This window comes from Myxine glutinosa, chromosome 9 (genome assembly GCF_964187855.1).
Source record: "Myxine glutinosa chromosome 9, kmMyxGlut1.1, whole genome shotgun sequence".
Taxonomy (NCBI): domain Eukaryota; kingdom Metazoa; phylum Chordata; class Myxini; order Myxiniformes; family Myxinidae; genus Myxine; species Myxine glutinosa.
This window is the reverse complement of record NC_136269.1, coordinates 36039921-36062721: the sequence shown is the minus strand read 5'-3', so window position 1 is coordinate 36062721 and position 22801 is coordinate 36039921. Positions and strand designations below refer to the sequence as shown.

The window sequence follows — 22801 nt, the reverse complement described above, 5'->3', positions numbered from 1 at the left end:
CACCAGTTGTACAAATCGATGAACTCAACACATAATTGATTTACAAGGTATCAAGAGCTCTAAACTCCAATAAACTAGGACCGTCAAGGGACAACCCATCCCAATGATTGACTCATAAGATGGATTGATTGGTGGCACCACAAGGAATTCATTGTGTTTACCTTCCAACCCACCAGGTGATGAATGAGTACCACTAAATACTCATACAATCTAAAAGTAGTTTTATTTAGACTATGTAATGTCACACAAAGTATCACAACTCTGACTAGGGTCCGGCAATATATCAATGTACCGGTTATATCGGTATAATTTTTCATATTGATATACCGGTATATCCCAAAAAAAAAAAAAACCTGTATGAAAAATAAAAATCGGTATATACACAAAAATACTGGTGCATCACCAACAAATCGAAGAAAGGCGTTTACAATCTCACAAGAAAGGGGCACTTGGCTAGGCCTGGAACAGTAGAACGTATGACTTTAAGAAGTACCAGGAAGTAGGTAGCTACACAGTAGGTTTTAACTTTTACCCCTCAGCAGCATCCAAGCAATAACGTTTTCCTTTGTCCTCATGCCTGTTTTTAGCTCACTTGGAACAAAGTTCAGGGGAGCTTATGCGATGGCGCGTCGTCCGTCCGTCAGTCCGTCCGTCAGTCAGTCAGTCCGTCCATAAACACTTGAAACTTCTTCTCCGAAACCACTGATGGGATTGCGACCAAATTTGGCACAAATGATATTTGTTATGTTGTGACTAAGGTTTGTTCACGGCATTAATAATAAATAAATTTAAAAAATTTAAAAAATCTGGGTCTAAGGTGGTTTACTGGGGTCAGAGTGGATCCAGGTTTGACCCCCCAAAATCAGAATTTGCTTTCTTCTCTGAAAGCTACACACACTATTTTGATGAAACTTCACCACAACCTTCATCACCCGTGATGCACCAATGTTTGTTCAAGGCATTGGAAAAATTGCGGTCTGAGGAGGTACATGGGGTGGGGGGTGACCCCCAAAATATGTATTTTTTTGTTTGTTTGCTTAAAGTCTTATGATTATGTTAGTATGATTTTACATGCTGCCCTGTCTTCTAGCAACCATTGAAATTGGTTTAAAATACCTTTAGTCTGTGCAGTATACTGTTTATTCTACCAGGTGAGCGCCAAGGGTATTGCCCCTATGTTTAAATAATTGGTTATTACCCTCGCCATTGGAGAGGGTATTGCATTTGAGTCCGTTTGTCTGAACAGAATAAATATGATTTTCTCTGCAACCGTTGGTCCGATTGACAGGAAATTTTCACCATAAGTGCAACTCCACCTGTCGATTTTTTAAATGATAATTATGACGTCATAGGTCACGTGTTATGGGCGCCATTTTGGAAAAACCGAAAAACTTTGCACCTCTATCACCAAAATCGCTGCATAGAAAAAAATTGAGACATGGCTCATTTGAAATTACTCACCATGTGGAATAAAATATGTTAAAGATGATGTAATAGGTTCCTTGATTATGATGTCATAATTCAACAAGTACAAAACTTCATATGATGAAGATGAAATTTCTTGAGCGTCATCTATGGATAAATTTGTGTAGAAAAAATAAAAATAACGATGGCGTCATCGATCACGTGGTTCGGCCACCATATTTGTTTTAACACAAAAGCCTTAAAAACCACTGAAACACGTCCTTGCGAGGGTCTGCAATCTCTGATTGCTCTTTCTAGTTTTATATGAAGCGGGTGTGCTTTAGAAAGCCTGTGCCGATTACCGATACAGACACTGTCCACCTCATCATTGCATGTGCCAATATTGGGCACCGAGCCTGCTTTTTACTGAACTAATATTTACTCAACTACATAACAGAGTACTCAACTGCTACAAACGATGAATGGTCATCGACTATTGTCTTTAGAAATTACACTGCAAGAATAAAGTCAGTGAAGGACAAAACTCAACCCCTTTTTACTCTCTATCAACTAAATTATATCATACGAAAAAAATTGCCATAACTTGTAAAGATCAAGTGCATTCATGTATTCTGTGAATTACTGTGCGTCAATAATGTGCATGTCATATATGAATACGTAATGGTCCATTGGTCCATTACTCATTTTTGGAACCTGTGTTAAAAACAATTTTACCGATATATATTTTATACCGATTTATGAACCTGGTGTTGGCTTAGCGGTTAGGGTGCCGGCTTGGGATACTAGGATCCTGGGTTCGAATCCCGGTCGATCGCTGAATTAACGCCAGGGGGGTTGACTCAGCCTGTCATCCTTCCGAGGTCGGCAAATTGAGTACCAGCTTGCTGGGATGAATGATCCCGGTGTGTACCCCGGTTTAGAATAAGTACACCGTATCCCTGCGCATCGTAAGAGGCGACCAAGGGTTGGCGTCAGGAAGGGCATCCGGCTATAAAAACATTGCCTCAAACAGGGAACCATGATTGTCCTGGGGCCCGCAAGGCTAACCCCCGCTCTACCGGGGAAAAATGGCTTCAAAACGATCATTCATTCATTCATATGAAACCACCAATATATCGATACTGACGTTGGGGGAGGAGGGTTGGAAAATCGATACCAACGGAGCTTACACAACACTAAATGTTATTTTAAAACAACACAGACAAATACACTTGGACAAACAAATGTATGCACATGTATGGAAACATACATAGGTGGATGCACCGACATGTACAGCACATCACGGTATGGGAAAGTAGGTTTAATCCTGTGATTAATGGTTATGTGCTTCCTCCCCAAACCCCGACCACGGTGTACCTCCGAGCTTCGAAAGGAGTCACGGCAGAAAAATGTGCTATTATGTGTGTGTCCCAATGACCAATGGTAGAACCACACCAAGCAATTGATACAAAACAAATTATTGTATTCAAAACTCACACAATAATAACACTTTACGCAAGTACAAGGAAACTCTCACTTGCACATCATAAACCATACAATTCCTATGATGGTACCACCAATATATTCCTTAATCAATAACTCACAGTACTCCCACGTGAGTGAACTTTAACATTCACCAAAGTCACGGTGTCACGACACAAGGCCAAAGTCGATCCCCGCTCTGGCGATCAACACGAAAAGGTCGTACTGGGACCTGAACCCAGGTCGGTCGACAGTCAAAGCTGCAGCAGAGCCGCGAGGCGAGAGGTCGGGCCGAAGTCGGTCCGGTAATGATTCACCCAAAAGGTGAGTAGACACTCACACCTTCCGTTCACCCGACAATGAAGCCGACATGAACAATCGGCGGTTCCCATGCTGAGGTCGCTCCGGGAAAACCCACGACACACACCTGGAACAGGGCGAATGGCTTGTGCGAGGTGAAATGGCGGACCGGCCGATAATGAAGGTGTCAGCTTGCTCTCCAACGATGATTCACTCTCGGAACCAAAACCCGTCACACAGGTTTAATTGCAACTGCAATAACGACACCGTCACGGGAATCCCTTTCCCGGGGAAACCAACAGTCACTCACGACCAATGTCCAGAAGGTCCGCTCGCCACCACGAAGCAGAGAAGCCCTTCTTCTTCGATCTCTCTCGATTTCCAGCGCCCGCCTCTTCTTCTTTTCCGGTTTCTTCTTCACCCATTTTGTTTTTCTTCTGAAACACTATTTTTACCTTTGAAGACAGTTATCTCCATTTCACACCGAAACCACAACAATAATAGTACCTGAAACTAAAAATGCTTCAAGTAGAAGAAAACCACAAAGACGGAAGTGACAAATCCGTAACATTATAAAGGTCCACAAATCTGGGTTTTATACAACTGCACATATGCTATGGCCTAGCGGTTGGGAATATCTGGTTCCACCAGTACAGATCAAGACTATTTTTGAAGGAAGTAACACTTTGAGCCCCAACAACGTTTTGTGGAAGTCAATTCCATTAGATAAGGACTTTTTCGCTGAAAAACCTGTTTCTCACTTCCGGACTGGACTTACTGTTAAAAAAATTCAGATGGTGTCCTCTTGGTGTTGTGTTTGCTGAAAGTGTGAGAAAGTGATTGACTGGAACCCTGTGGTCCGCATGTGGTAATTTGTACATGGTAATCTTGTCGTCCCTTGGAGGTCTGCACTACAATGAGTGCAGGTTCGGTCTCTCCAGTCGCTGCTCGTAGGGTCCTTCTCAGGAATCAAGAGACTTGCCTGTCTCTGTACCTTCTCAATCTTGTCCTCACCAGTCTTGTATCACAGGTGGCGCCACAAAACGTTCCCATACTCAGGAAGGCGTCTGACCAAAGTTGTGCACATGATTGGTAGCATCTTCAACGTCATCTATGAGAACATCCGTTTGATAATCCCAAGGATTTGATTTGTTTTTGTAGGATTGTTGATCAGACGTGATGATGGAAGTGGAGTTTATTGTGAATGACAACACCTAAATCATTCTGCTAGGCATCTTGAAGATAAACCTCTTCCATGTGGTAGGTACATGCTTGGATGGGCAAACACGCACACGCACGCTTGGATAGGCGGACGTGCATGCATGTGCTTGGATGGACGGACACGCACACATGTGCTTGGATGGACAGACACCCACGCACGCGCTTGGATGGACAGACACGCACACACTTGGATGGACGGACACGCACGCATGCGCTTGGATGGACTGACACGCATGCACACACACGCTTGGATGGACAGACATGCACATACTTGGATGGACGGACATGCACATACTTGGATGGACGGACACGCACGCACCCGCTTGGATGGACATGCACATGCTTGGATGGACGGACACGCACGCACGCATGCGCTTGGATGGACGGACACGCACGCACGCACTTGGATGGACGGACACGCACACACTTGGATGGACGGACACGCACGCATGCGCTTGGATGGACTGACACGCATGCACACACACGCTTGGATGGACAGACATGCACATACTTGGATGGACGGACATGCACATACTTGGATGGACGGACACGCACGCACACACGCGCTTGGATGGACGGACATGCACATGCTTGGATGGACGGACACGCACGCACACACGCGCTTGGATGGACGGACATGCACGCCCACACGCCCTTGGATGGACGGACACGCACGCACGCACTTGGATGGACGGACACGCACACACTTGGATGGACGGACACGCACGCACGTGCTTGGATGGACTGACACGCATGCACACATGCGCTTGGATGGACTGACATGCACATACTTGGATGGACGGACATGCACATACTTGGATGGCCGGACACGCACGCACACACGCGCTTGGATGGACGGACATGCACATGCTTGGATGGACGGACACGCACGCACACACGCGCTTGGATGGACGGACATGCACGCCCACACGCCCTTGGATGGACGGACACGCACGCCCACACGCGCTTGGATGGACGGACACGCACGCCCACACGCGCTTGGATGGACGGACACGCACGCCCACACGCCCTTGGATGGACGGGAATGCACGTGCTTGGATGGACGGACATGCACGCCCCTGGACGGACGCACGCACACACACACACACACACACACACACACACACACACACACACACACACACACACACACACACACACACACACGCCCCTGGATGGACGGACACGCACACACGGCCCTGGTGGCTGGTGTTTCGCACACACGTTCTGAACTGTATATTTGTACACGATAGTGTTTCGTGTGGTGTACTGTGCACGTCCTGAAACGTTACGTAAGGGTATTGACAGTGTGTATTGTACAGCAATTATATGAAATCTTTGCTTTGTAAGATTCTCCGTAGGTCATACTCACTCATAGTCATAGGAAATGTTCATTTTGTGTCCGTGACTGTTTTACATGTTGGACACGTTAATAATAATAATAATAATAATAATAATAATAATAATAATATGAACATTTTCATAATTTTCGAATTTTCATAATAATTTTCGAACTGAGTTCAGTTTATAGTTATACATGCCGATAACAAAAACATAGGCCTACAATATACAACACAAACTCACACATTTCTGAAGTTTGAAAGCTCAAGGCGAATTTAAGTCAATGCACCAACGCTCGACTTCAGGAAAACTCATCATATCTTCTTTCTTTGACACAAATTCGATCCGTTTGTCTACGTCTCGTGTCTATTTCGTTTACGTGACGTTACCTAACGCGTCACATCCTGTACCACTCGCGTAATATCTGGTACCGCAGGTACTGGCATCATCCTCGCCCAATTTTTATCATTCCTTCATTCTCAATTAACTTTCGTTCCTTTTTGCAAAGTTTTATTTGTATTCATCTTTCAAAATATGTATTTTTCTTCGCTTCTTATTTTTTTCTCCATTGTTGTTCTTTATTCGTTTTACTTCATTATTTTGCCACTTCCAAATTCCCAAATCGCTTCAGAGTTAACACGCTAATAATAAATAAATGCACTAGCTTTTCTTTGTTTCAAGTTCACTCAAACAAACAAAAAAAACGTTGATTTAATCAATAAATAACTAGGACGAGGTATCTCAACATGGCCGCTATACAGTGTACAAGAAGCAATCTATTTATTATATACATCACAGCCACGATGCCCCAACCCAATTCATTGCATGTCCAACACACATCCCTTTACCTCTCCTCCCCATACCCTATGTTCTCCCAAATATCTTCCTTTATCTAATATTTACCGATGGCTCCTCCCTCTCTCTCTATGCCACGCCCCCTCTCTATGCCACGCCCCTTCTCTATGCCACGCCCCTCTCCATGTCCCGCCCCTCTCCATGTCCCGCCCCTCTCACGTCACGCTGGCGGCCCCATGTTTTAGACCATCGCCGTAAACACTCCATCGTCACTGTAAACTGTATCATGTTATGGGGTCGGCGTGTAGTTGGTCCGGTTTGCGCTGTGTTTACTCAACGAGGCAGAGTCCACAGATCATGTGCGAGAGGAGCTGAAAAAACTTGGGCGATGCACTCGAACAGCGTGAGTATGCGGTTTGCAATTATACTCTCGTTATAGGTAGCACTTTTACCAAGGATACAAGAGCAGAGCAAGATGAACCACTCTGCCGTAAACCCATATAAAAGAGTGAAGCACGGGGGTGGAACGGCCGCCATTTTAATAAGCAACTTATCTGTGGCGCTCCATGATTCCTGCAGCACTGGCGGATCCCGGGGGGTGGGGGTGTTTTGTCCCTCCCCCTCTTGGATTTTCGATGATAAATTCTAAGCTAATGCTATTCTATTCTATTCGATACATTATATTCGATAAGATCGCACAGGATCTGCCTGTAATCCTCTTATGGTTAAAGTGCCAAAATCTAGACTCTCTGCTCACCTTCACTCCTTCATTCCTCTTTTCTCCTGCCTCTGGATCAAACTCCCTCACTCTCTTCAATCCCACTCCTCCCTCCAGGTCTTCAAAACAGCTGTTTACCACCATGTCTTATCTTCCCCCATCCAAAACCTTGATCTTTTCTACCCCCGTTAATTCACCCCAGATTCACTTTTTTGGAAGTCCTAGCAGTGCCCATGTGTTTTATACCTCTCCCACCTCCCCTTCCCCACCCTCCTCTCCCGTTCCAGTGCCCCCTCCCCCCCAAGCCGTCTCCCTCCCACAGATCTCCCGATGTCCCTACTCTCAAATGTTGTACTTGTGTGCACCCCATCTTGTCTCTCGCTCCCTTTATCTTATGTTTTATGTGTCAGTTTGTATTTTTGTGATGAATGTTAGCTCTTACACGAGCCTTGATCGTGTATACAAAAAAAAAAAAAAAACTATGAATATCCTGGAACGCCCCTCGTGTCCAGATTATTTTGAATGAGGAACGTTCCAGGCAGCTTACCAACGCTCAGAGGTTTTAAATCACTTTTGCTTTATTATAAAACACTCCAAGTGCGACTGTAAAAAAAAATCCATGCTTTCGTCACATAAATTTCGTCACTGGAATTACAGTATTCCAGATTATTTGTAGTCAATTAGCCTAATTAACTGAGAAGATCATTGTAACAATAGCCGAAAGCCCAGGAAGGATGGAGGCATGAGCTGTACTTCCATAACATCTCCCCCAACAAATAAGCCTGAAAGGCTTCAAACCCCCAATTATTCATAAGCAGAACAAAGCACAACAAAATGTTTAATAAATGGTTATTTCTAAAGTATCTAACGAGAACCCATATCAGAACAACAAAAATCCAACCAAACTTTAAAGCAAACTGAGCGACACTATCAGGGTAGAGTACCCGCCTTTAGTATTTGGTATAAATTACCCAGGGTATTATTCTGGCCTAGAGCCTCTTTCTTGCTTTAACTAAAGATCAAGTCTTTCAATTGGCTTAACTTTCTGCCAGAGCGAGTTTTATACTCGACAGATTTCTCAGAGCCTTCAGTTCCAATATCAATTGGAGTTTCATCCTCGGGCTCGACAGGAACGTCTTCTGAGCATGGGAATGCGGAAGGTGAAGAAGGTACGGATGTATCAGGTTTGAGGTTGCGTCTGTTCCTTTTAAAACCTTTGTCACCAATGCGTATACCATACGAGCGAGGAGTTTTGGGTGTCGGGGTGGAATAGATAGTACCCAACTGTTCCCATGTCGATTGATCACCTGTTATTACTCTAACTTTTTCACCAACCTGAAGTTCAGGGAGAATCTGAGGGGAATGCCTCCGATTGTAGTATAAAGCGTCTCTTTCCTTGGCTTTGTCATCGTTGCTCTTCACGATATCAGGGTCCATCTTGTCTGTGTTTGGTAGAAGATTCTGGGACATGGTCGACATAGTTGTCTTCAACCTCCGACCCAGCATCACCTGTGCAGGGCTAAAACCTGCAGGCTCAATAGGAGTATTACGGTAAGACATCAGCCCTAGATACGGATCAGGTTGGTGCTGGAACATTTTCGCAATGTGTACAGCTTTTTCAGCACATCCGTTGGTTGGCCTGTGGATACCTTGCACTTTGGGTCACGTGTTCAAAGCCATATTTTTCAGCAAATTTTGCAAACTCCAAAAGAAGAGGTTCTCTACGACGTCCTGGTTCAGACGAGTCTAAGTAGTTAAATATTTCATGTCAAAATCTGATTCAAACTACTCCCACAACTGTTACACAAGATATGGCAAGTTTATTATTTTTTTTTTGTGTTTTTTGGATGGCATGTAGGCAAACTAACTTGCAACTTACATTGTAGGCATGGGCATTCGCCAGCTAAATTTTAGAGGGGGGGGGGAGCAAAAACTTTGAAGGGGGGGGGGGGGAATTGTGTGACTTGGCCTGTCGAAGCTCCCAGACATTAAGTTCACAAAAACGATAATTAACCACAACTTTTCGCTGAAATGTACACAATTCGGTAAATTGGAACCTACTAAAGTGTATAAGAAGGAATTTACACAATTGTTTTGAGTATTTACATTAAAATCGCGTTTTAAAGTGGTGTGCAACACATAAAAGTCGGTCCAAAGGACCTGCTATCTTTACGTTACGTGCTACGTGTTACGTATAATTGAAAGGGCAAATGGGGAGAGGTCTGGTGGCAGATCCCCTCCCTCCCGCAACCTCCCCTTTGGACGTCCATGATTGTTGGCAAGTCTTTAGGATCTAATGCTGTGTTATGCCTTGCTCAAAGCTAGCATTGCTTGCACAGTTGCTTACTAAAATGGTGGCCGAGCACGCCCATTGGATACTTCACGTTTATGATCGAGTGGTTCATATTGCTCTGTTCTAGTATCTTTGCTTTTACCACCACATTCATGATCAAAATTTAAACTCCGAGCACTACTGTGGTTGACTTATTGTGCAACCGCTGTGCTTCTGCTACATCTGCAGTTGCTTTATTACCATATTGTTGTGGTTATGCTGTTAGTGTTAGCCTGTTCCCACAAGATCGCTAAGTCGTTGTGATGTAAGTGTGGGCAGTGCAGCTGCACACTTTCATAAAGTTTAGACAAAAACTTGAGTTCTGATGTCTATGTGTGTCTGGTTAAAGGGGGTCGTACATAAACGGCGTGACGCTATTTTGGCACCCTCCCCTTCCCCCTGTGACACCGTGTGGCACTTCAGATGATCCTCCCGCCCCCCTCCCCTAACCAAAAAAAAGTCACTCCAACATAAAAACACCCCCGCCATCCAATTAACCCCCACCACCCCCAAAATACCCCTGCTCCCTCCAAAATACTCCCACTCACTCCAAAATATTCCCCCTCCCTAAAAATACTCCCACCCATTCAAAATACTCCCCCTCCCTAAAAATACTCCCACCCATCCAAAATACCTTCCTCCCCAAAATACTTCCACTCCCTCTAAAAATACTACCCCCCCCCCCCCCCCCCCCCATCCAAAATACTTCCCTTCCCTCCAAATTAATCCCACCCCTCCAAAAGACCCCACCTCCAGAATAGCCTTCCCTCTCGCAGTGACACAGAAATCTCCCCAGTAATTTATTTATTGTGCACAATCATGATATCTGGTGAGGTACAGGACAATTATGAAATGTTTGCAATGTATCTGTGTTGCTTGGCAATGCCAGGTACCTTTGCGAGTGTATAATATTTAATATCTTGCCAGATGAGAGGGAATTGCATTTGGATCTGTTTGTGTGTCTGTCCACACACAATGTGCTCACTGTACCATATCGTGCATTACATATATTATTCATCAATGATCTCTCTGACTCTCTTGAAAATCCTCTCTATCTCTTTGCTGATGACTCCGCTCTCTGCCGCTCCATTCCTCATCCCTCAGATCGGCAGTCTGCAGCCTCCTCACTCTCTGCAGACCTGAACAAAATCACAAACTGGGCAAACAAGTGGAACATGTCTTTCAATCCTGACAAATCTCACACTCTTCCTATGTCTCTCCAAAAAGACCGACTGGACAACCCTCCCATCTACTTTCTGAATAATCCTCTCCAAGAAGTTCTGTCACTCAAGCTTTTGGGTCTCACTGTCTGCCATGATCTTTCCTGGGAAATCCACATTTCAAATCTGGCCTCCAAAGCCAGTCGCCGACTGGGCATCCTCCGTCGTGCGAAGTCCTTCCTTGGCACACCTGAGCTCCTCACCACATACAAGGCTTTCATCTGCAGCTCAATGGAATGCTGTTCTCCCCTCTGGGCCGGTGCTCCTGCCTCACACCTAGCTCAGCTTCACGCTGTTGAAACCAAAGCTTTCAGAATCATTGGAATCTCCCGCGATGAAGCTAACTCCGAGGGCCTTTCACTTACTTACTGCAGGCAGGTTGGTGGTCTTTCTGTCTTCTACCGACTCCTCTCTGTCTTCTACCGACTCCTCTCCGACCTTGCTCCCCCAGCTCTCTCTGGGCTCTGTCCCCCAAATATTCCTACAGGTCGCACAAGATCTGCCTGCAACCCTCTTATGGTTAAACTTCCAAAATCAAGACTCTCTGCTCACCTTCACTCCTTCATTCCTCTTTTCTCCCGCCTCTGGAACAAACTCCCTCACTCTCTTCAATCCCACTCCTCCCTCCAGGTCTTTAAAACAGCTGTTCACCACCATCTCTTGTCTTACCCCATCCAAAACCTTGATCTTTTCTACCCCTGCTAATTTCACCCCAGATTCACTTTTTTGAAATACCAACTTCCTTCCTGGAAGTCCTTGCAGTGCCCTTGTGTTTTATACTTCTCCCATCCCCTTCCCCCCCCCCCTTCCCACGCCTCCTCACCCCAAGCCCTCTCCCTCCCACAGATCTCCCGATGTTCCTGCTCTCAAATGTTGTGTTTGTGTGCTTCCCCTTCTCTCCCCATCTTGTCTACCATTTTTTTTTGTGTGATAAATAATGTTAGCTCTTTCACGAGCTTCGATCGTGTATACAAAAATAAAAAATTACAGTAAGGGGCAGTTGCCCCCGATCGGGCGTGGGGTTGGACTTCCGTGAGGGGATGGGCCTGACAGAGCGGGGCAAGATGGAGGCTGGCATAAATCCAACTTAAGTTGCCGTCAGAAAGGGATTTCGATTTCAGAAAAGCATTGGACATAGCTCAAGGAATGGAGTTGGCTGCTAAAAATGCAACAGATATTCAGGCAATGAATGTCTCTGCTTTTCCCCAAGGCAGGGAAGAAAAAGTACATAAAGTTCAGGCCTCGAACCACCAGTGCAATTAGTTCAGTTCAGGGGTACAGACAGCACTGGCAACCACGGTAACTGGGAGCCCCAACACAAAAGCGAGGGGCAAAGTTCAAATGTAAATTTCACCCGATGTTCTAGTACATTGCATTCACCTGACGAATGCCGGTTTAAGGATGCTGAGTGCAATTGCTGTCACCATGTGGGGAATATTGCCAAGGCTTGTAGAAAAAGAAGAGGAGGTCCCATAAGCCAATGTGGAAACAGGAGGGGCAATGTGCAACGAATGTGGTGCAGCATGATTCTGACGTCGATGATGGTGAGGTTTCGGACAATGTTTATCCCATGTGTAGTGTCAGTTCTGGGAATATGGGAATTCCCCCCCAGGTAGCAGAATTTGACATAAATGGAAAAAATGGCAAAATGAAAATTGATACAGGAGCCTCCATTTCGGTGATGAGTGCCAAGTCTTTCAAAAACATTTTGTCTCAATCTCCAGTGGCGCACAAATCTGGGGCTATTCTACGCACTTACACAGGGGAGCTGATCTAAGTGGTTGGGACCCCCGATGTTGATGTTGATGTTGGGGCCAGAGATACACCATGATGGTGGATGGTGCCGGCCCAAGTCTCGTGGGGCATGACTGGCTGAAGTTGTTCAAGCTGAATTGGGCCGAGATTTGTCACATTGGGATATCGGCATCCCAGAAACCCATGGTGGATCAATACCCAGATGTTTTTCAGAGTGGACTAGGCAGAGTGAAGAACATGCCTGCCAAAGTTCATATAGATCCATTAGCTCAGCCAAAGTTTTTAAACCACGGATGTCGGATCGTTCCCTGTGCCATGAATGGGAAGGTAGACCGTGAGCTGGAGTGCCTTCAGAAAGAAGGAATTTTAGAACCAGTAGAGTTCTCACACTGGGCAGCTCCAATAGTGCCTGTACTAAAATGTGATGGCCAAGTCTGCATATGTGGTGATTATAAGCTTACTGTAAATCAAGCAGCAAGAAGAGACAGTTATCCGATTCCGCGGATTGAGGATTTGTATGCCACCTTAAATGGAGGACAGACTTTCATAAAACTTGATCTCAGCAGTGCTTACTTGCAATTACCTTTGGACGAGGCATTAAAGGATTGCACAACCATAAATACTCACCATGGCCTTTTCAGATATACCCGCTTCCCTCTAGGGATCTCCTCATCACCTTCAATCTTCCAGCGCAGTCTGGACACTTCTGCAGGGTATTCCACATGTTTGTGTCGATATAGATGGCATTAATATCAGCGGAGAAGGAGGCTGACCATGTGAAAAATCCGAATGCAGTGCTCCGGAGGCTGCCGGGTGCAGGGATGACTGTGCACAAGGAAAAATGTGTTTTCCAAGCCAAGGAGGTGGAGTATTGGGCTACAGGATCGACGCAGAGGGGCAGCACCCTGTAGTTATCAAGGTTCGGGCAGTGTTGGAGATAGTGTTGCTTCACCGTGCCTGGCATCAGCTTAGAAAAAAATACTCCCAGCTGGAAAAGAGTGCTTGGCATTGGTCTTTGGGGTAAATAAATTACACTTGTACCTTTTTGGTCGGCATTTTAAAATCACCAATGATCACAAGCCACTGCAGACCTTATTCAGTGCTACCAAAGGAGTGCCGGTATTAGCTTCTTCAAGGATGCAACGTTGCGCTCTAATCCTGGCAGCGTACGACTACACATCCACGTACAAGCCTGGCAAGGATATGGGGCATGCTGATGCCTTGAGTCGTTTGCCTTTACAGGACAGCCCCAAATTCGTACCAGCTCCAGAAAATTATGTGCGCCTCATGGAATTCTTAGATTCTTCACCAGTAATGGTTGATGAGATTCATCAGTGGACGAATTGTGACCCTATTCTGTCACGGGTGTGTCGCAGCATAACCAATGGTTGGCCTGTCTCGACAGATACAAAGCTCCATGTGTTTTCCTGCATAAATCTGAACTGCGCGTTCAAGATGATGTGATCTTGTAGGGTAGTAGGGTCGTGGTGACCCCCCTAGGGAGATCTAAAGTGCTGGAAATGCTCCATGAGGTGCACCCAGGAATAATGCGAATGTAGGCGTTTGCTCGGAGCTGTTTGGTGGCCGAATCTCGATCTAGATATTGAGGGTACAGTTGGCAAATGCCCCTCATGTCAGGCGAATGCAACGTTGCCCACGCCATCACCAATGCATCCTTGGGAATTGCTCCAGGAATCTTGGGAGTGTATACACATGGACTTTGCTGGGATATTTTTGAGCAAAATGTTCATGGTCATTACTGATGCCTATTCTAAGTGGATGGGTGTGCACCCCATGACAACAACTTGGGTCCAATGGGTTGGCTGAACATTCTATGCAAACTTTCAAGGGGGCTATGTCAAAGCTCAATCAGGGTAGCATTGAGTTGAAAGTGGCCCAATTCCTTTTAAATGCCACGTAATACCCCACTCGACCACTAGGAGGGCACCATCGGAGCTCTCATTGTGAAACTCTTGGTTGGCCTGAATGACAGGACACATGTGGATCATGTGAGACTGTCTCCTTCTGATTTAACCAGTGACATACCTGGTGCATTAAAACCATCTGTCGGGGCTACCACACTGGAATGATCGGCAATTATTATTCCGGAGGGCAACGCTCCAGAAGAAGGCTCTCGCGAAGAATCTTACCAGGGGGCTCGTGCTGAGTTGGGAAATGGTCCATCATTAACTGTGGCTTCATCGGAAGAGGGGTGCTCCTCGCTCCAGAAGAACTCCCTCTTTACCGTTTGTATTTGTGCTCATTATTTAAGCATTCTGGGAATTAATTTTCCATGAAGTTTCGGTTTTATTGTTATGCATAATTTTTGGCCAGTATTGGTGCCAAAGGCAAACTGCAATGGTCCGACAAGGCAGCCAATGGTATTGTTTGTTTATTTGTGGTTACAAAAAGGAAAAGGGAAAATCGCATTCTGTTTACTGAATTTTTGACATGAATAGTTGATCATTATCTGTGACTTTGAAGATTTGGGATTTATCAACTCCATGTTTCTTCACAAATCGTGAGTGTTGTTCACAGGGGCATCTGCTGTTATGAGTGCTTTTGGAAGAATGTTTGATCTGCTTGTGTAAGGGAAAAAATAAAAATAAAATTGAATCAAAAAATTAAAAATAAATAAATAAAATGAAATAAATAAATAAAATGAAAAAAAAGAAAAGAAAAGAAAAATTAAATTAAATAATAATAAAAAAAAGGAAGGAATGTAGCATATTGTGCTTTACTGTAATGACCCTGATCGGGAGTATGTTTGGGCTTCCATGTGAGGTCAGGGGCAAGATGGCGGCCTGCGTGAAGTAAGCTGTGATTGAGGTGTGATGAAACACTTTGCTTTCATCGAACGAGCCTTCGTGTGATACATTTCACTCGCACGATTTGCAGTTGGGGTATGTGCGGGGCTCAGTGAAGACCCTGAAAAGATCCCTTGGAACAAAACTGAGAACAACACAACTTTACAATTATAATGTCAGCACATCTACATAGTATGTAATATTAGAATGTGAGTATGTCTGCAAAGGATGTATATACTCGTGAGAACGTGAATACGTCTATAAATGACGTACTATAAAATGTGTCTACATCAGTAAAATACTAGCCGAAACCCGTGGAACATCCACGGAAGGGAGGATGTGGTGTATGGATAGAGTGTACCATTATGGATGGCATAGGGGATTTGCTTGTCCGAGTAAGAGTTAGGAAGAAAGATGAGAATGAAGAGTGCGTATATGAACAACGATCGCCGATACCGGCACAAATGCATGCTCTGGATTGTCCACTCAGCGGACGGCTTGCTTCGCCTTCACCCAGCAGACGCCAATACGATGGCGTCGTAAGATGGCGTCGTATCGGCAGTTAATCGGATGCTTTTGGGCCCCAATGTCGGCTAATTCAGATTTTTCGAGTATGTCTGTACGTGATAAACAAAGAGCGCGGTTCGTAGATAGTAAATCCATTAGTGCCATGGGCATCGGGTCACTGGGTGCGGCGTAAAAGGGATAACAAAGTCGAGTCCTTACGCTATTATTATATAGATGTGCATGCATCTATAAAATATGTACTACGCAGTTTTTAAAATACATACAATTGGAATATGAATCTGTACAAGGAAACCGCAAAGGTCTGCTTGTCCGTTGTATGAGCGTAAACCTAAATTGACAATGCATCATCTACTCCACACAGAATACACCACACAAAAGGAGTCCTGTTAAGGGTCTGCAATCTCTAATTGGTACTTTTAGTTTGGAAACAAAGCCAATTTCGACTGCAAATATGGCGAAGTAAATGGGGATAAAGTCCAGTTCATACCCAGATATTCTCCTGGAATGTATCTCGATGTGTGTGTCGTTGGTTGTTATCTCCATAATTCAGGTTTCAGAAGGCTGGAACGGTCTCCTCCCAGGACTCAGAAGTTTGGAAGTTATAAAATTATACACCGATCAAAAGTATCCACCCCCGCTTCGGTGAAGGATTGCGATTCATGAGCTAAGTTGTGAAGTTATGTTGTTCTCAGAGTTTTGTTCCAAGGGATCTTTTCAGGGTCTTCACTGAGCCCCGTACATACCCCAACTGCAGTTTGTTTGTGGTAATGTTCCCAGGGATGTTTCTTTCGAAATGTCAGGTTCTTCTTCATCATTCCCGTTGCTTCATTTATCACTGGTACGATTTCGGCGCTCTTCGGCTTCCATGATCTTTTCACTTCATTCTTGAGGTATTGGTACCTGGTCATTTTTTTGATTTCTGCATTATTGAAACCAAAATCGTTGTGGACTGAAACCTCATTTAGCAATGCCTTCTTTTCTTTTTTTTCTGTCTGAGTACTATGTCCCATGTCCCATCGCAGTACTTTGTTTTCTATGTTCACACTCGATGGGATCATCAGGTCGCACATGACCATTAGGGCCTCGTTTTCAGTGATTGCTTTTGGTTCCTGTTTCCATGAGTTTTCTGGAACTGGAATATCAAAATTTCTGCAGACTTGTTGAGTGCAGCTACCTGGGGTCTTTCCAGAACCGCAACATTAGGCCGAAAAAAATATATTGCTGGTCTCTGGTCAGACCAAAGTTCCAGAATTGATGCGGCGATGCGTTTTTTTTTTTCTTTTTTCTTTTTTTGAAAAGCATGGATTGCACATATAGAGGTGTTTTTTGTGTCCTCATGCCTTGCGGTCCTCATCTGCCGTGGCGCCATCCAGAGAGAAATTAAAGATAGCCATTGGGACAGGTAGGCATTTTTGTAAATAATGAACACAAGCTTAAGTTATTTTAAAATGTATTTATTCTGAAAAGCATTAAGTTCTTCAAGCATATTATAGACTGCCATTTCGATCTCGAGATCGCCTCGCCGTACCGTCAAACATTCCAATGCGTCGATCGCGTCAACACTGCGCATGCGCAAGTGGTCTAACAGGCCGATGGTCTCCCACGATCTCTTCTCCCAGCCCACCAGATTATCACAGACACTTACAACTTCATGACAAACGAGATAGGATCCAGGCCTAACCAAGGAGACCACTCGCAGCTCTCTAGGCCTTCTGGTTGCTTCACACGAACCCGACAAAGAACGTCTTCGTTTCAATAAATGACAATATCCAGCCGATTGGATTCATGACGTCACGGCACACAAAACTACTCATATCTTTGGAACGGCTGGATGGATTTGGACAAACTAAACGTAGTGTTGTGGGGGAGAACCGTGCACCAATGGCGACCCTCACAGACCCGTATTTCCCGAGATAGCGCGTCGGCCCGGCAACAACAGGTGCGTGCTGTTGTAGGTACCGTTGGAAATTAGAAGAAAAAAAAATTTGTTGACGCGCAGGGTCAAAATCGATGCGCGCGCTGACCAGAGACCGGAAATATATTTTTCTCGGCCTTATGTACATCTAATTGCTGAATTTTAGTTTGATGGAACTTGATGCTTTTGCTGTTTGGCATCAATGCTTGTTGTATATTTGTCAATAAGAACTTGATGGTGTTGTGAATAACCGGCAGTCGTTTAACTTTCTGGTTCTATCAACGTATCGTTCCTCTAGGATGTGGAAGACATGCCATTTCGACAGACGTCAAAGGAGTTCCCACTCACCGACACATTTGGAAGGAAGCACACCTACCTGCGTGTTTCCATTACTGAAAAATGCAACCTGCGCTGTATGTGCTCCGTCCGGCGGTGATTGGATTCATGATTTGATTTATTGAAGTAATGTGTTGTTTGTTTAGTGCAGGCACGATGGGGTTAGGTACTGTGGTGCCAGGCCTTGTGGGGACCGGCTCTGTGGGGACCGGCTCTGTGGGGTCAGGCTCTGTGGGGTCAGGCCTTGTGGGGTCAGGCCTTGTGGGGTCAGGCCTTGTGGGGTCAGGCCTTGTGGGGTCAGGCCGTGTGGGGTCAGGCCTTGTGGGGTCAGGCCTTGTGGGGTCAGGCTCTGGGGGGCCAGGCTCTGGGGGGCCAGGCTCTGTGGGGACAGGCTCTGGGGGGCCAGGCTCTGTGGAGACAGGCTTTGTGGGGCCAGGCTCTGTGGGGACAGGCTCTGGGGGGCCAGGCTCTGGGGGGCCAGGTGCTGTGGTGCCTTCTCCTGTGTTAAAGATTTAGCGCAGTCACTGTGGGGCCTCCTGTGTTAAACTTCGTTGTACCCGTAACCCTAAGAATGCCTTTTGCCAAAGAAGCTTCACCGTCGTGCATGGCACTAAAATTGTGCATTTTAATTGCAAATGCAGATAGATTTGCATTAATTTGTGTACTTTCTGAAAGCAGGAATACCTTCGTAGTTCTCATAGGATGTTGAGCTTCTGTTGTAACAACGTTGAGATGTTGGTTTGCACGGTTACTTGCAGCTTTGGACAATAACTCTTCAGTTTGGTGTTAACTACTGCATACCATTGCTGCGCCTTAATTTGCAGGTCACTACTGCATGCCCACAGAGGGTGTCCAACTAACTCCCAAGGCGTCGCTGCTCACGAGCCATGAAATTGTGACTTTGGCACGACTCTTTGTGAAAGCAGGTGTAACAAAGATCCGCTTAACAGGAGGGGAACCCCTCATCAGGCCTGATGTGACGTCCATCGTTGGTGAGCTGGTCGGAAATGTTGGTAATCGTTCTGAATCTTGTCGAGTAATTTTGCATTCATCGGATGATTTCAATTTATCACCTGTAGCTTATCAGGCAGGGAATGATGTCAGGCATCATTTCCCCCATCCTGGGAATGATGCAACCAGCAGCCACATGCTGCACACAAATGTTTGGATGGATGGACCTGCAGCTTGAACCAATAATTACTGTCATCCTGTTTTCCGCATACTGGTCGATACGCGTGTGTGTGTGTGTGTGTGTGTGTGTGTGTGTGTGTGTGTGTGTGTGTGTGTGTGTGTGTGTGTGTGTGTGTGTGTGTGTGTGCGTGCGTGCGTGTGCTGTACCTCGGATGGCCGCTAATCTGGGTGTCCCACTGCCAGCATTATATTTTGTGAGTGTTATTGACTCCACGGTGTCTTTTGCGAAGGGTATCTGAATTATTGTCTGCACCCCGACAAAATTCCAAATTCCTGCCCGAATGTCATGGGGCACTGCATAAGTGGCACTGCCACACATCAATAAAGATGGAACTGGCGGGCTGAATTCCGAATTTAAATCCAGTCCGATATGCATTCACCAACAACATTCACATGTTGTTGTAAATAAGTTGTTAAAGGTCACTAAAGTTAACTCCGTACAACTGCTCATGCCACCCACGCCAAGCTAAATATTTAAGATGACCAGTTGCAGTCTGACTGGTGGACAAGTGGTTCATTCGGCGGTTCCATGATGCTGGGCAAATTGTTGAGAATCACCTGTTCAGAGTTAGGCCGAGCTCTCACTGGGCTGAGAATTTTTACTTGGATTTTTTAATTTAAAATTATAATCATTCTTTCTTTTTTTTTTTTCTTTCTTTTTTTTTTTGTATACAAGATCGAGGCTCGTGAAAGAGCTAACATTAATTACACAGAAAGACAAACCGACACATAAAACATATAACATCGGGAGCGGTAGGCAAGATGGGGCGAGAGGGGGAGGAACACAAACACAACATCTGCATCCATTACCTCCGCCACTGAAGGTGGATGGAGGTTAAGTTTTCACCCTTGTCTGTCTACCAAATCTATCCGAATCTGTCCACTACTTTTTGAGATATCCTGATCATAATGTTTGACTGTTTGAGATATGAGCAAGATATCTCAAAAAGTAGTGAACAGATTCGGATAGATTTGGTAGACAGTTTGGGTTTATGACACAGACTAATTGATTCGATTTTGGTGACGATCCGGATCTGGATCCAGATGCGAGAATTTTTATGCCTCTGCCCCCGAAGGTGGCCGGAGGCATTATGTTTTCGGGTTGTCCGGCAGTCCATACATCCGTCCGTACGGGCTAAACCTCGTTTTTCTCAGCAACCACATCTCCAATTGAGACGAAACTTTCAGGGTAGGAGTGACACCCATGCAAAATGTTTTTATGCCTCGACCCCCAAAGGTGGCCGGAGGCATTATTATGATAATTGTGACGTCGTAGATCACGTGGTATGGCAGCCATCTTGGATTAAACGCAAATAATTAAAAAAAATTGTCGGAAACCGCTGAATGGAAAAATTTGAAACTTAGCACCTTGTCCAGTACTCCCAATGGGGAACAAAAGCATGATAATAATGACATCATAGGTGAAGTGGTATACCAGCCAAAAATGTTTAAATCGAATTTCTTATCCTAAAAATCTGAAATTGACATGATATATGACCCATTTGTTTTGAAATATTACATTTATGACATCATAGGTCACAGAGTTTGGGAGCCATATTGGATTTAACCTAAAACCTAAAAATAATAAAAACATATTCTCCCAAACCACCAAATCGATTGACTCGAAACTTTATGTGTGTGTGTCATTCACAAGGCATGGCGATTAAAATATGATCATGAAAACATCATTGGTCACATGGTGTGGCAGCCATATTGGATTGAAGGAAAATATTAAATAATTATATCGCTGAAACCGCTTGCCCTATCGATGCAAAATTTTACAAATATCATCTAACATATAGTTTGCATATAGTTTGAAAATGATGATGTCATAGGTCACGTGGTTTGGCAGCCATCCTGGATAGAAAAACGAACCTTATCCGATCAACACGAAACTTCACAAACATGATCCCCCTACCCATACATATGCAGAGTGTGCATTTTTTAAGCTCATATGTCACGTGGTGTGGCAGCCGTATTAGCTTGAAAGCCGATATTTAAAAAAAATCCCTTCTCTGAAACTGCTTCACCAATCGATGTGAAACCTGTCATGGCTGGTGAAAATGTAATACTTGAAAACAGCTGAAGTTTAAATCAAACTTTTAATATATTTTTAGGACAGTGAATGAGGGCATCTACCCGTTGTGGGACTATGCGGAGACATATTGGTGACAGTCACATTGCTCTAATTTTTTTATTTTTCTAAGTGATTCTTCACCACTGAGATGGGACCAAAAACGATATCCAGCATGATATCTCTCAAACAGTTGGGGACCGATTATGACAAAACTTGCTGGATGAGTTGGGACAAGACAATTAGATTTTGGTTAAGATATGGATGCAGATCTGGTCTATCAGTGGTATAAAAGAAAGAAGATGAACTGCCTTTCAAGGCCATTTTTCCCCGCAGGGCGGGGGTTTGCCTTTTTGGGCACAATGGTCCTCTTTTTAAAGCAATGTTTTATGGCCGGATTCCCTTCCTGCCGCCAACCCTGTTAGTCGCCTCTTGCGACACGCAGGGAATTACCACTGAACTGGTACTCAATTTGCCGACCCCGGAAGGATGACAGGCTGAGTCAACCCCCCTGGTGTTAATTCAGCGATCGAATGGGATTCAAACCTAGGATCCTAGGATCCCAAGCTGGCACCCTAACTGCTAAGCCAACACCAGGCATATAAATGGATACAAAAGTAAGGTGTACAAAACGTAAATTGCTCAGCTGTGAGCTGTGGGTGAATTTGGACAGCTTTGTGAGGTGTCGGTGTAGGAGTTATGGTGGGACCTCAATTCTCACTCACTAATCTTGTTTTCTGCCTCCAACTGCCCATAAGTGCATCTGTCATACTCCAGACATTTAAGGCCATTTTCCCTGCAAGAGTGGGAGTTAGCCTTGCGGGCCCCATGACGATCTTCTCCACTTTGCCCTATTTTCTACATTTCCCCTTGTTAACCCCCCTGCCCGCATTTCTTCTTCCACCACCTTTAGCCATGTCTTTCTCGGTCTTCCCCGTCCTCTACTTCCTTCTGCATTCATTTCCATCACTCTTCTCACCCAGTCACTTTCATCCTTCCTCAACACATGACCCAACCATCTCAGCCTGTTTCTCTTCACAGCATCCATCACAGGCTCTATTCCCATCATCTTCCGCAATTCATCATTTGTCTTCCTCTCTCTCAACGATACTCCGCACATCCACCGAACCATTCGCATTTCCACCCTTTCCAGCCTTCGTTGCTGCTCTATGTTCATTACCCATGTCTCGCTCCCATAAATCATAACACTTCTCACACATGCAGCATACACCTTTCCCTTCAGCTTCAACGACACTCGCCTCCTCGTCAGCACGCCACTCAGTTCCCGAAACTTCTTCCATGCACATCTCACTCAAGCAACCGTTGCCGAGTCTGATCCACCTTCTCCATTCAGCATGTCTCCTAGGTAGCGAATTGTATTC

At 45.0% G+C, this 22801-nt stretch overlaps 2 protein-coding genes across 8 annotated transcripts in view; one reads left to right on the top strand and one right to left on the bottom strand.

The window, feature by feature from the left end:
- The window catches only part of JKAMP (JNK1/MAPK8 associated membrane protein), a 28811-nt gene extending 22641 nt beyond the window's left edge, over positions 1-6170 (bottom strand). Inside the window, exon 1 of one of the 2 annotated variants that reach the window (XM_068129292.2) lies at positions 5992-6170. In XM_068129292.2, coding sequence (XP_067985393.2) covers positions 5992-5995 — 4 coding nt within the window. In that variant the 5' untranslated portion in view covers positions 5996-6170. The remainder of the gene's footprint in view (positions 1-5991) is intronic. The other variant, XM_068129293.2, reaches the window with a different exon arrangement.
- A 583-nt stretch (positions 6171-6753) lies between these two features.
- Positions 6754-22801, top strand: part of MOCS1 (molybdenum cofactor synthesis 1) — a 34314-nt gene continuing 18266 nt past the window's right edge. For 2 of the 6 annotated variants that reach the window (XM_078784270.1, XM_068129291.2), the window contains exons 1-3: positions 6754-6946; positions 18117-18231; positions 18979-19146. In XM_078784270.1, coding sequence (XP_078640396.1) covers positions 6830-6946; positions 18117-18231; positions 18979-19146 — 400 coding nt within the window. In that variant the 5' untranslated portion in view covers positions 6754-6829. Of the gene's footprint in view, positions 6947-16680; positions 16794-18116; positions 18286-18846; positions 19147-22801 lie in introns of all 6 variants that reach the window. The other 4 variants (XM_078784269.1, XM_068129289.2, XM_078784268.1 and 1 more) reach the window with 3 other exon arrangements.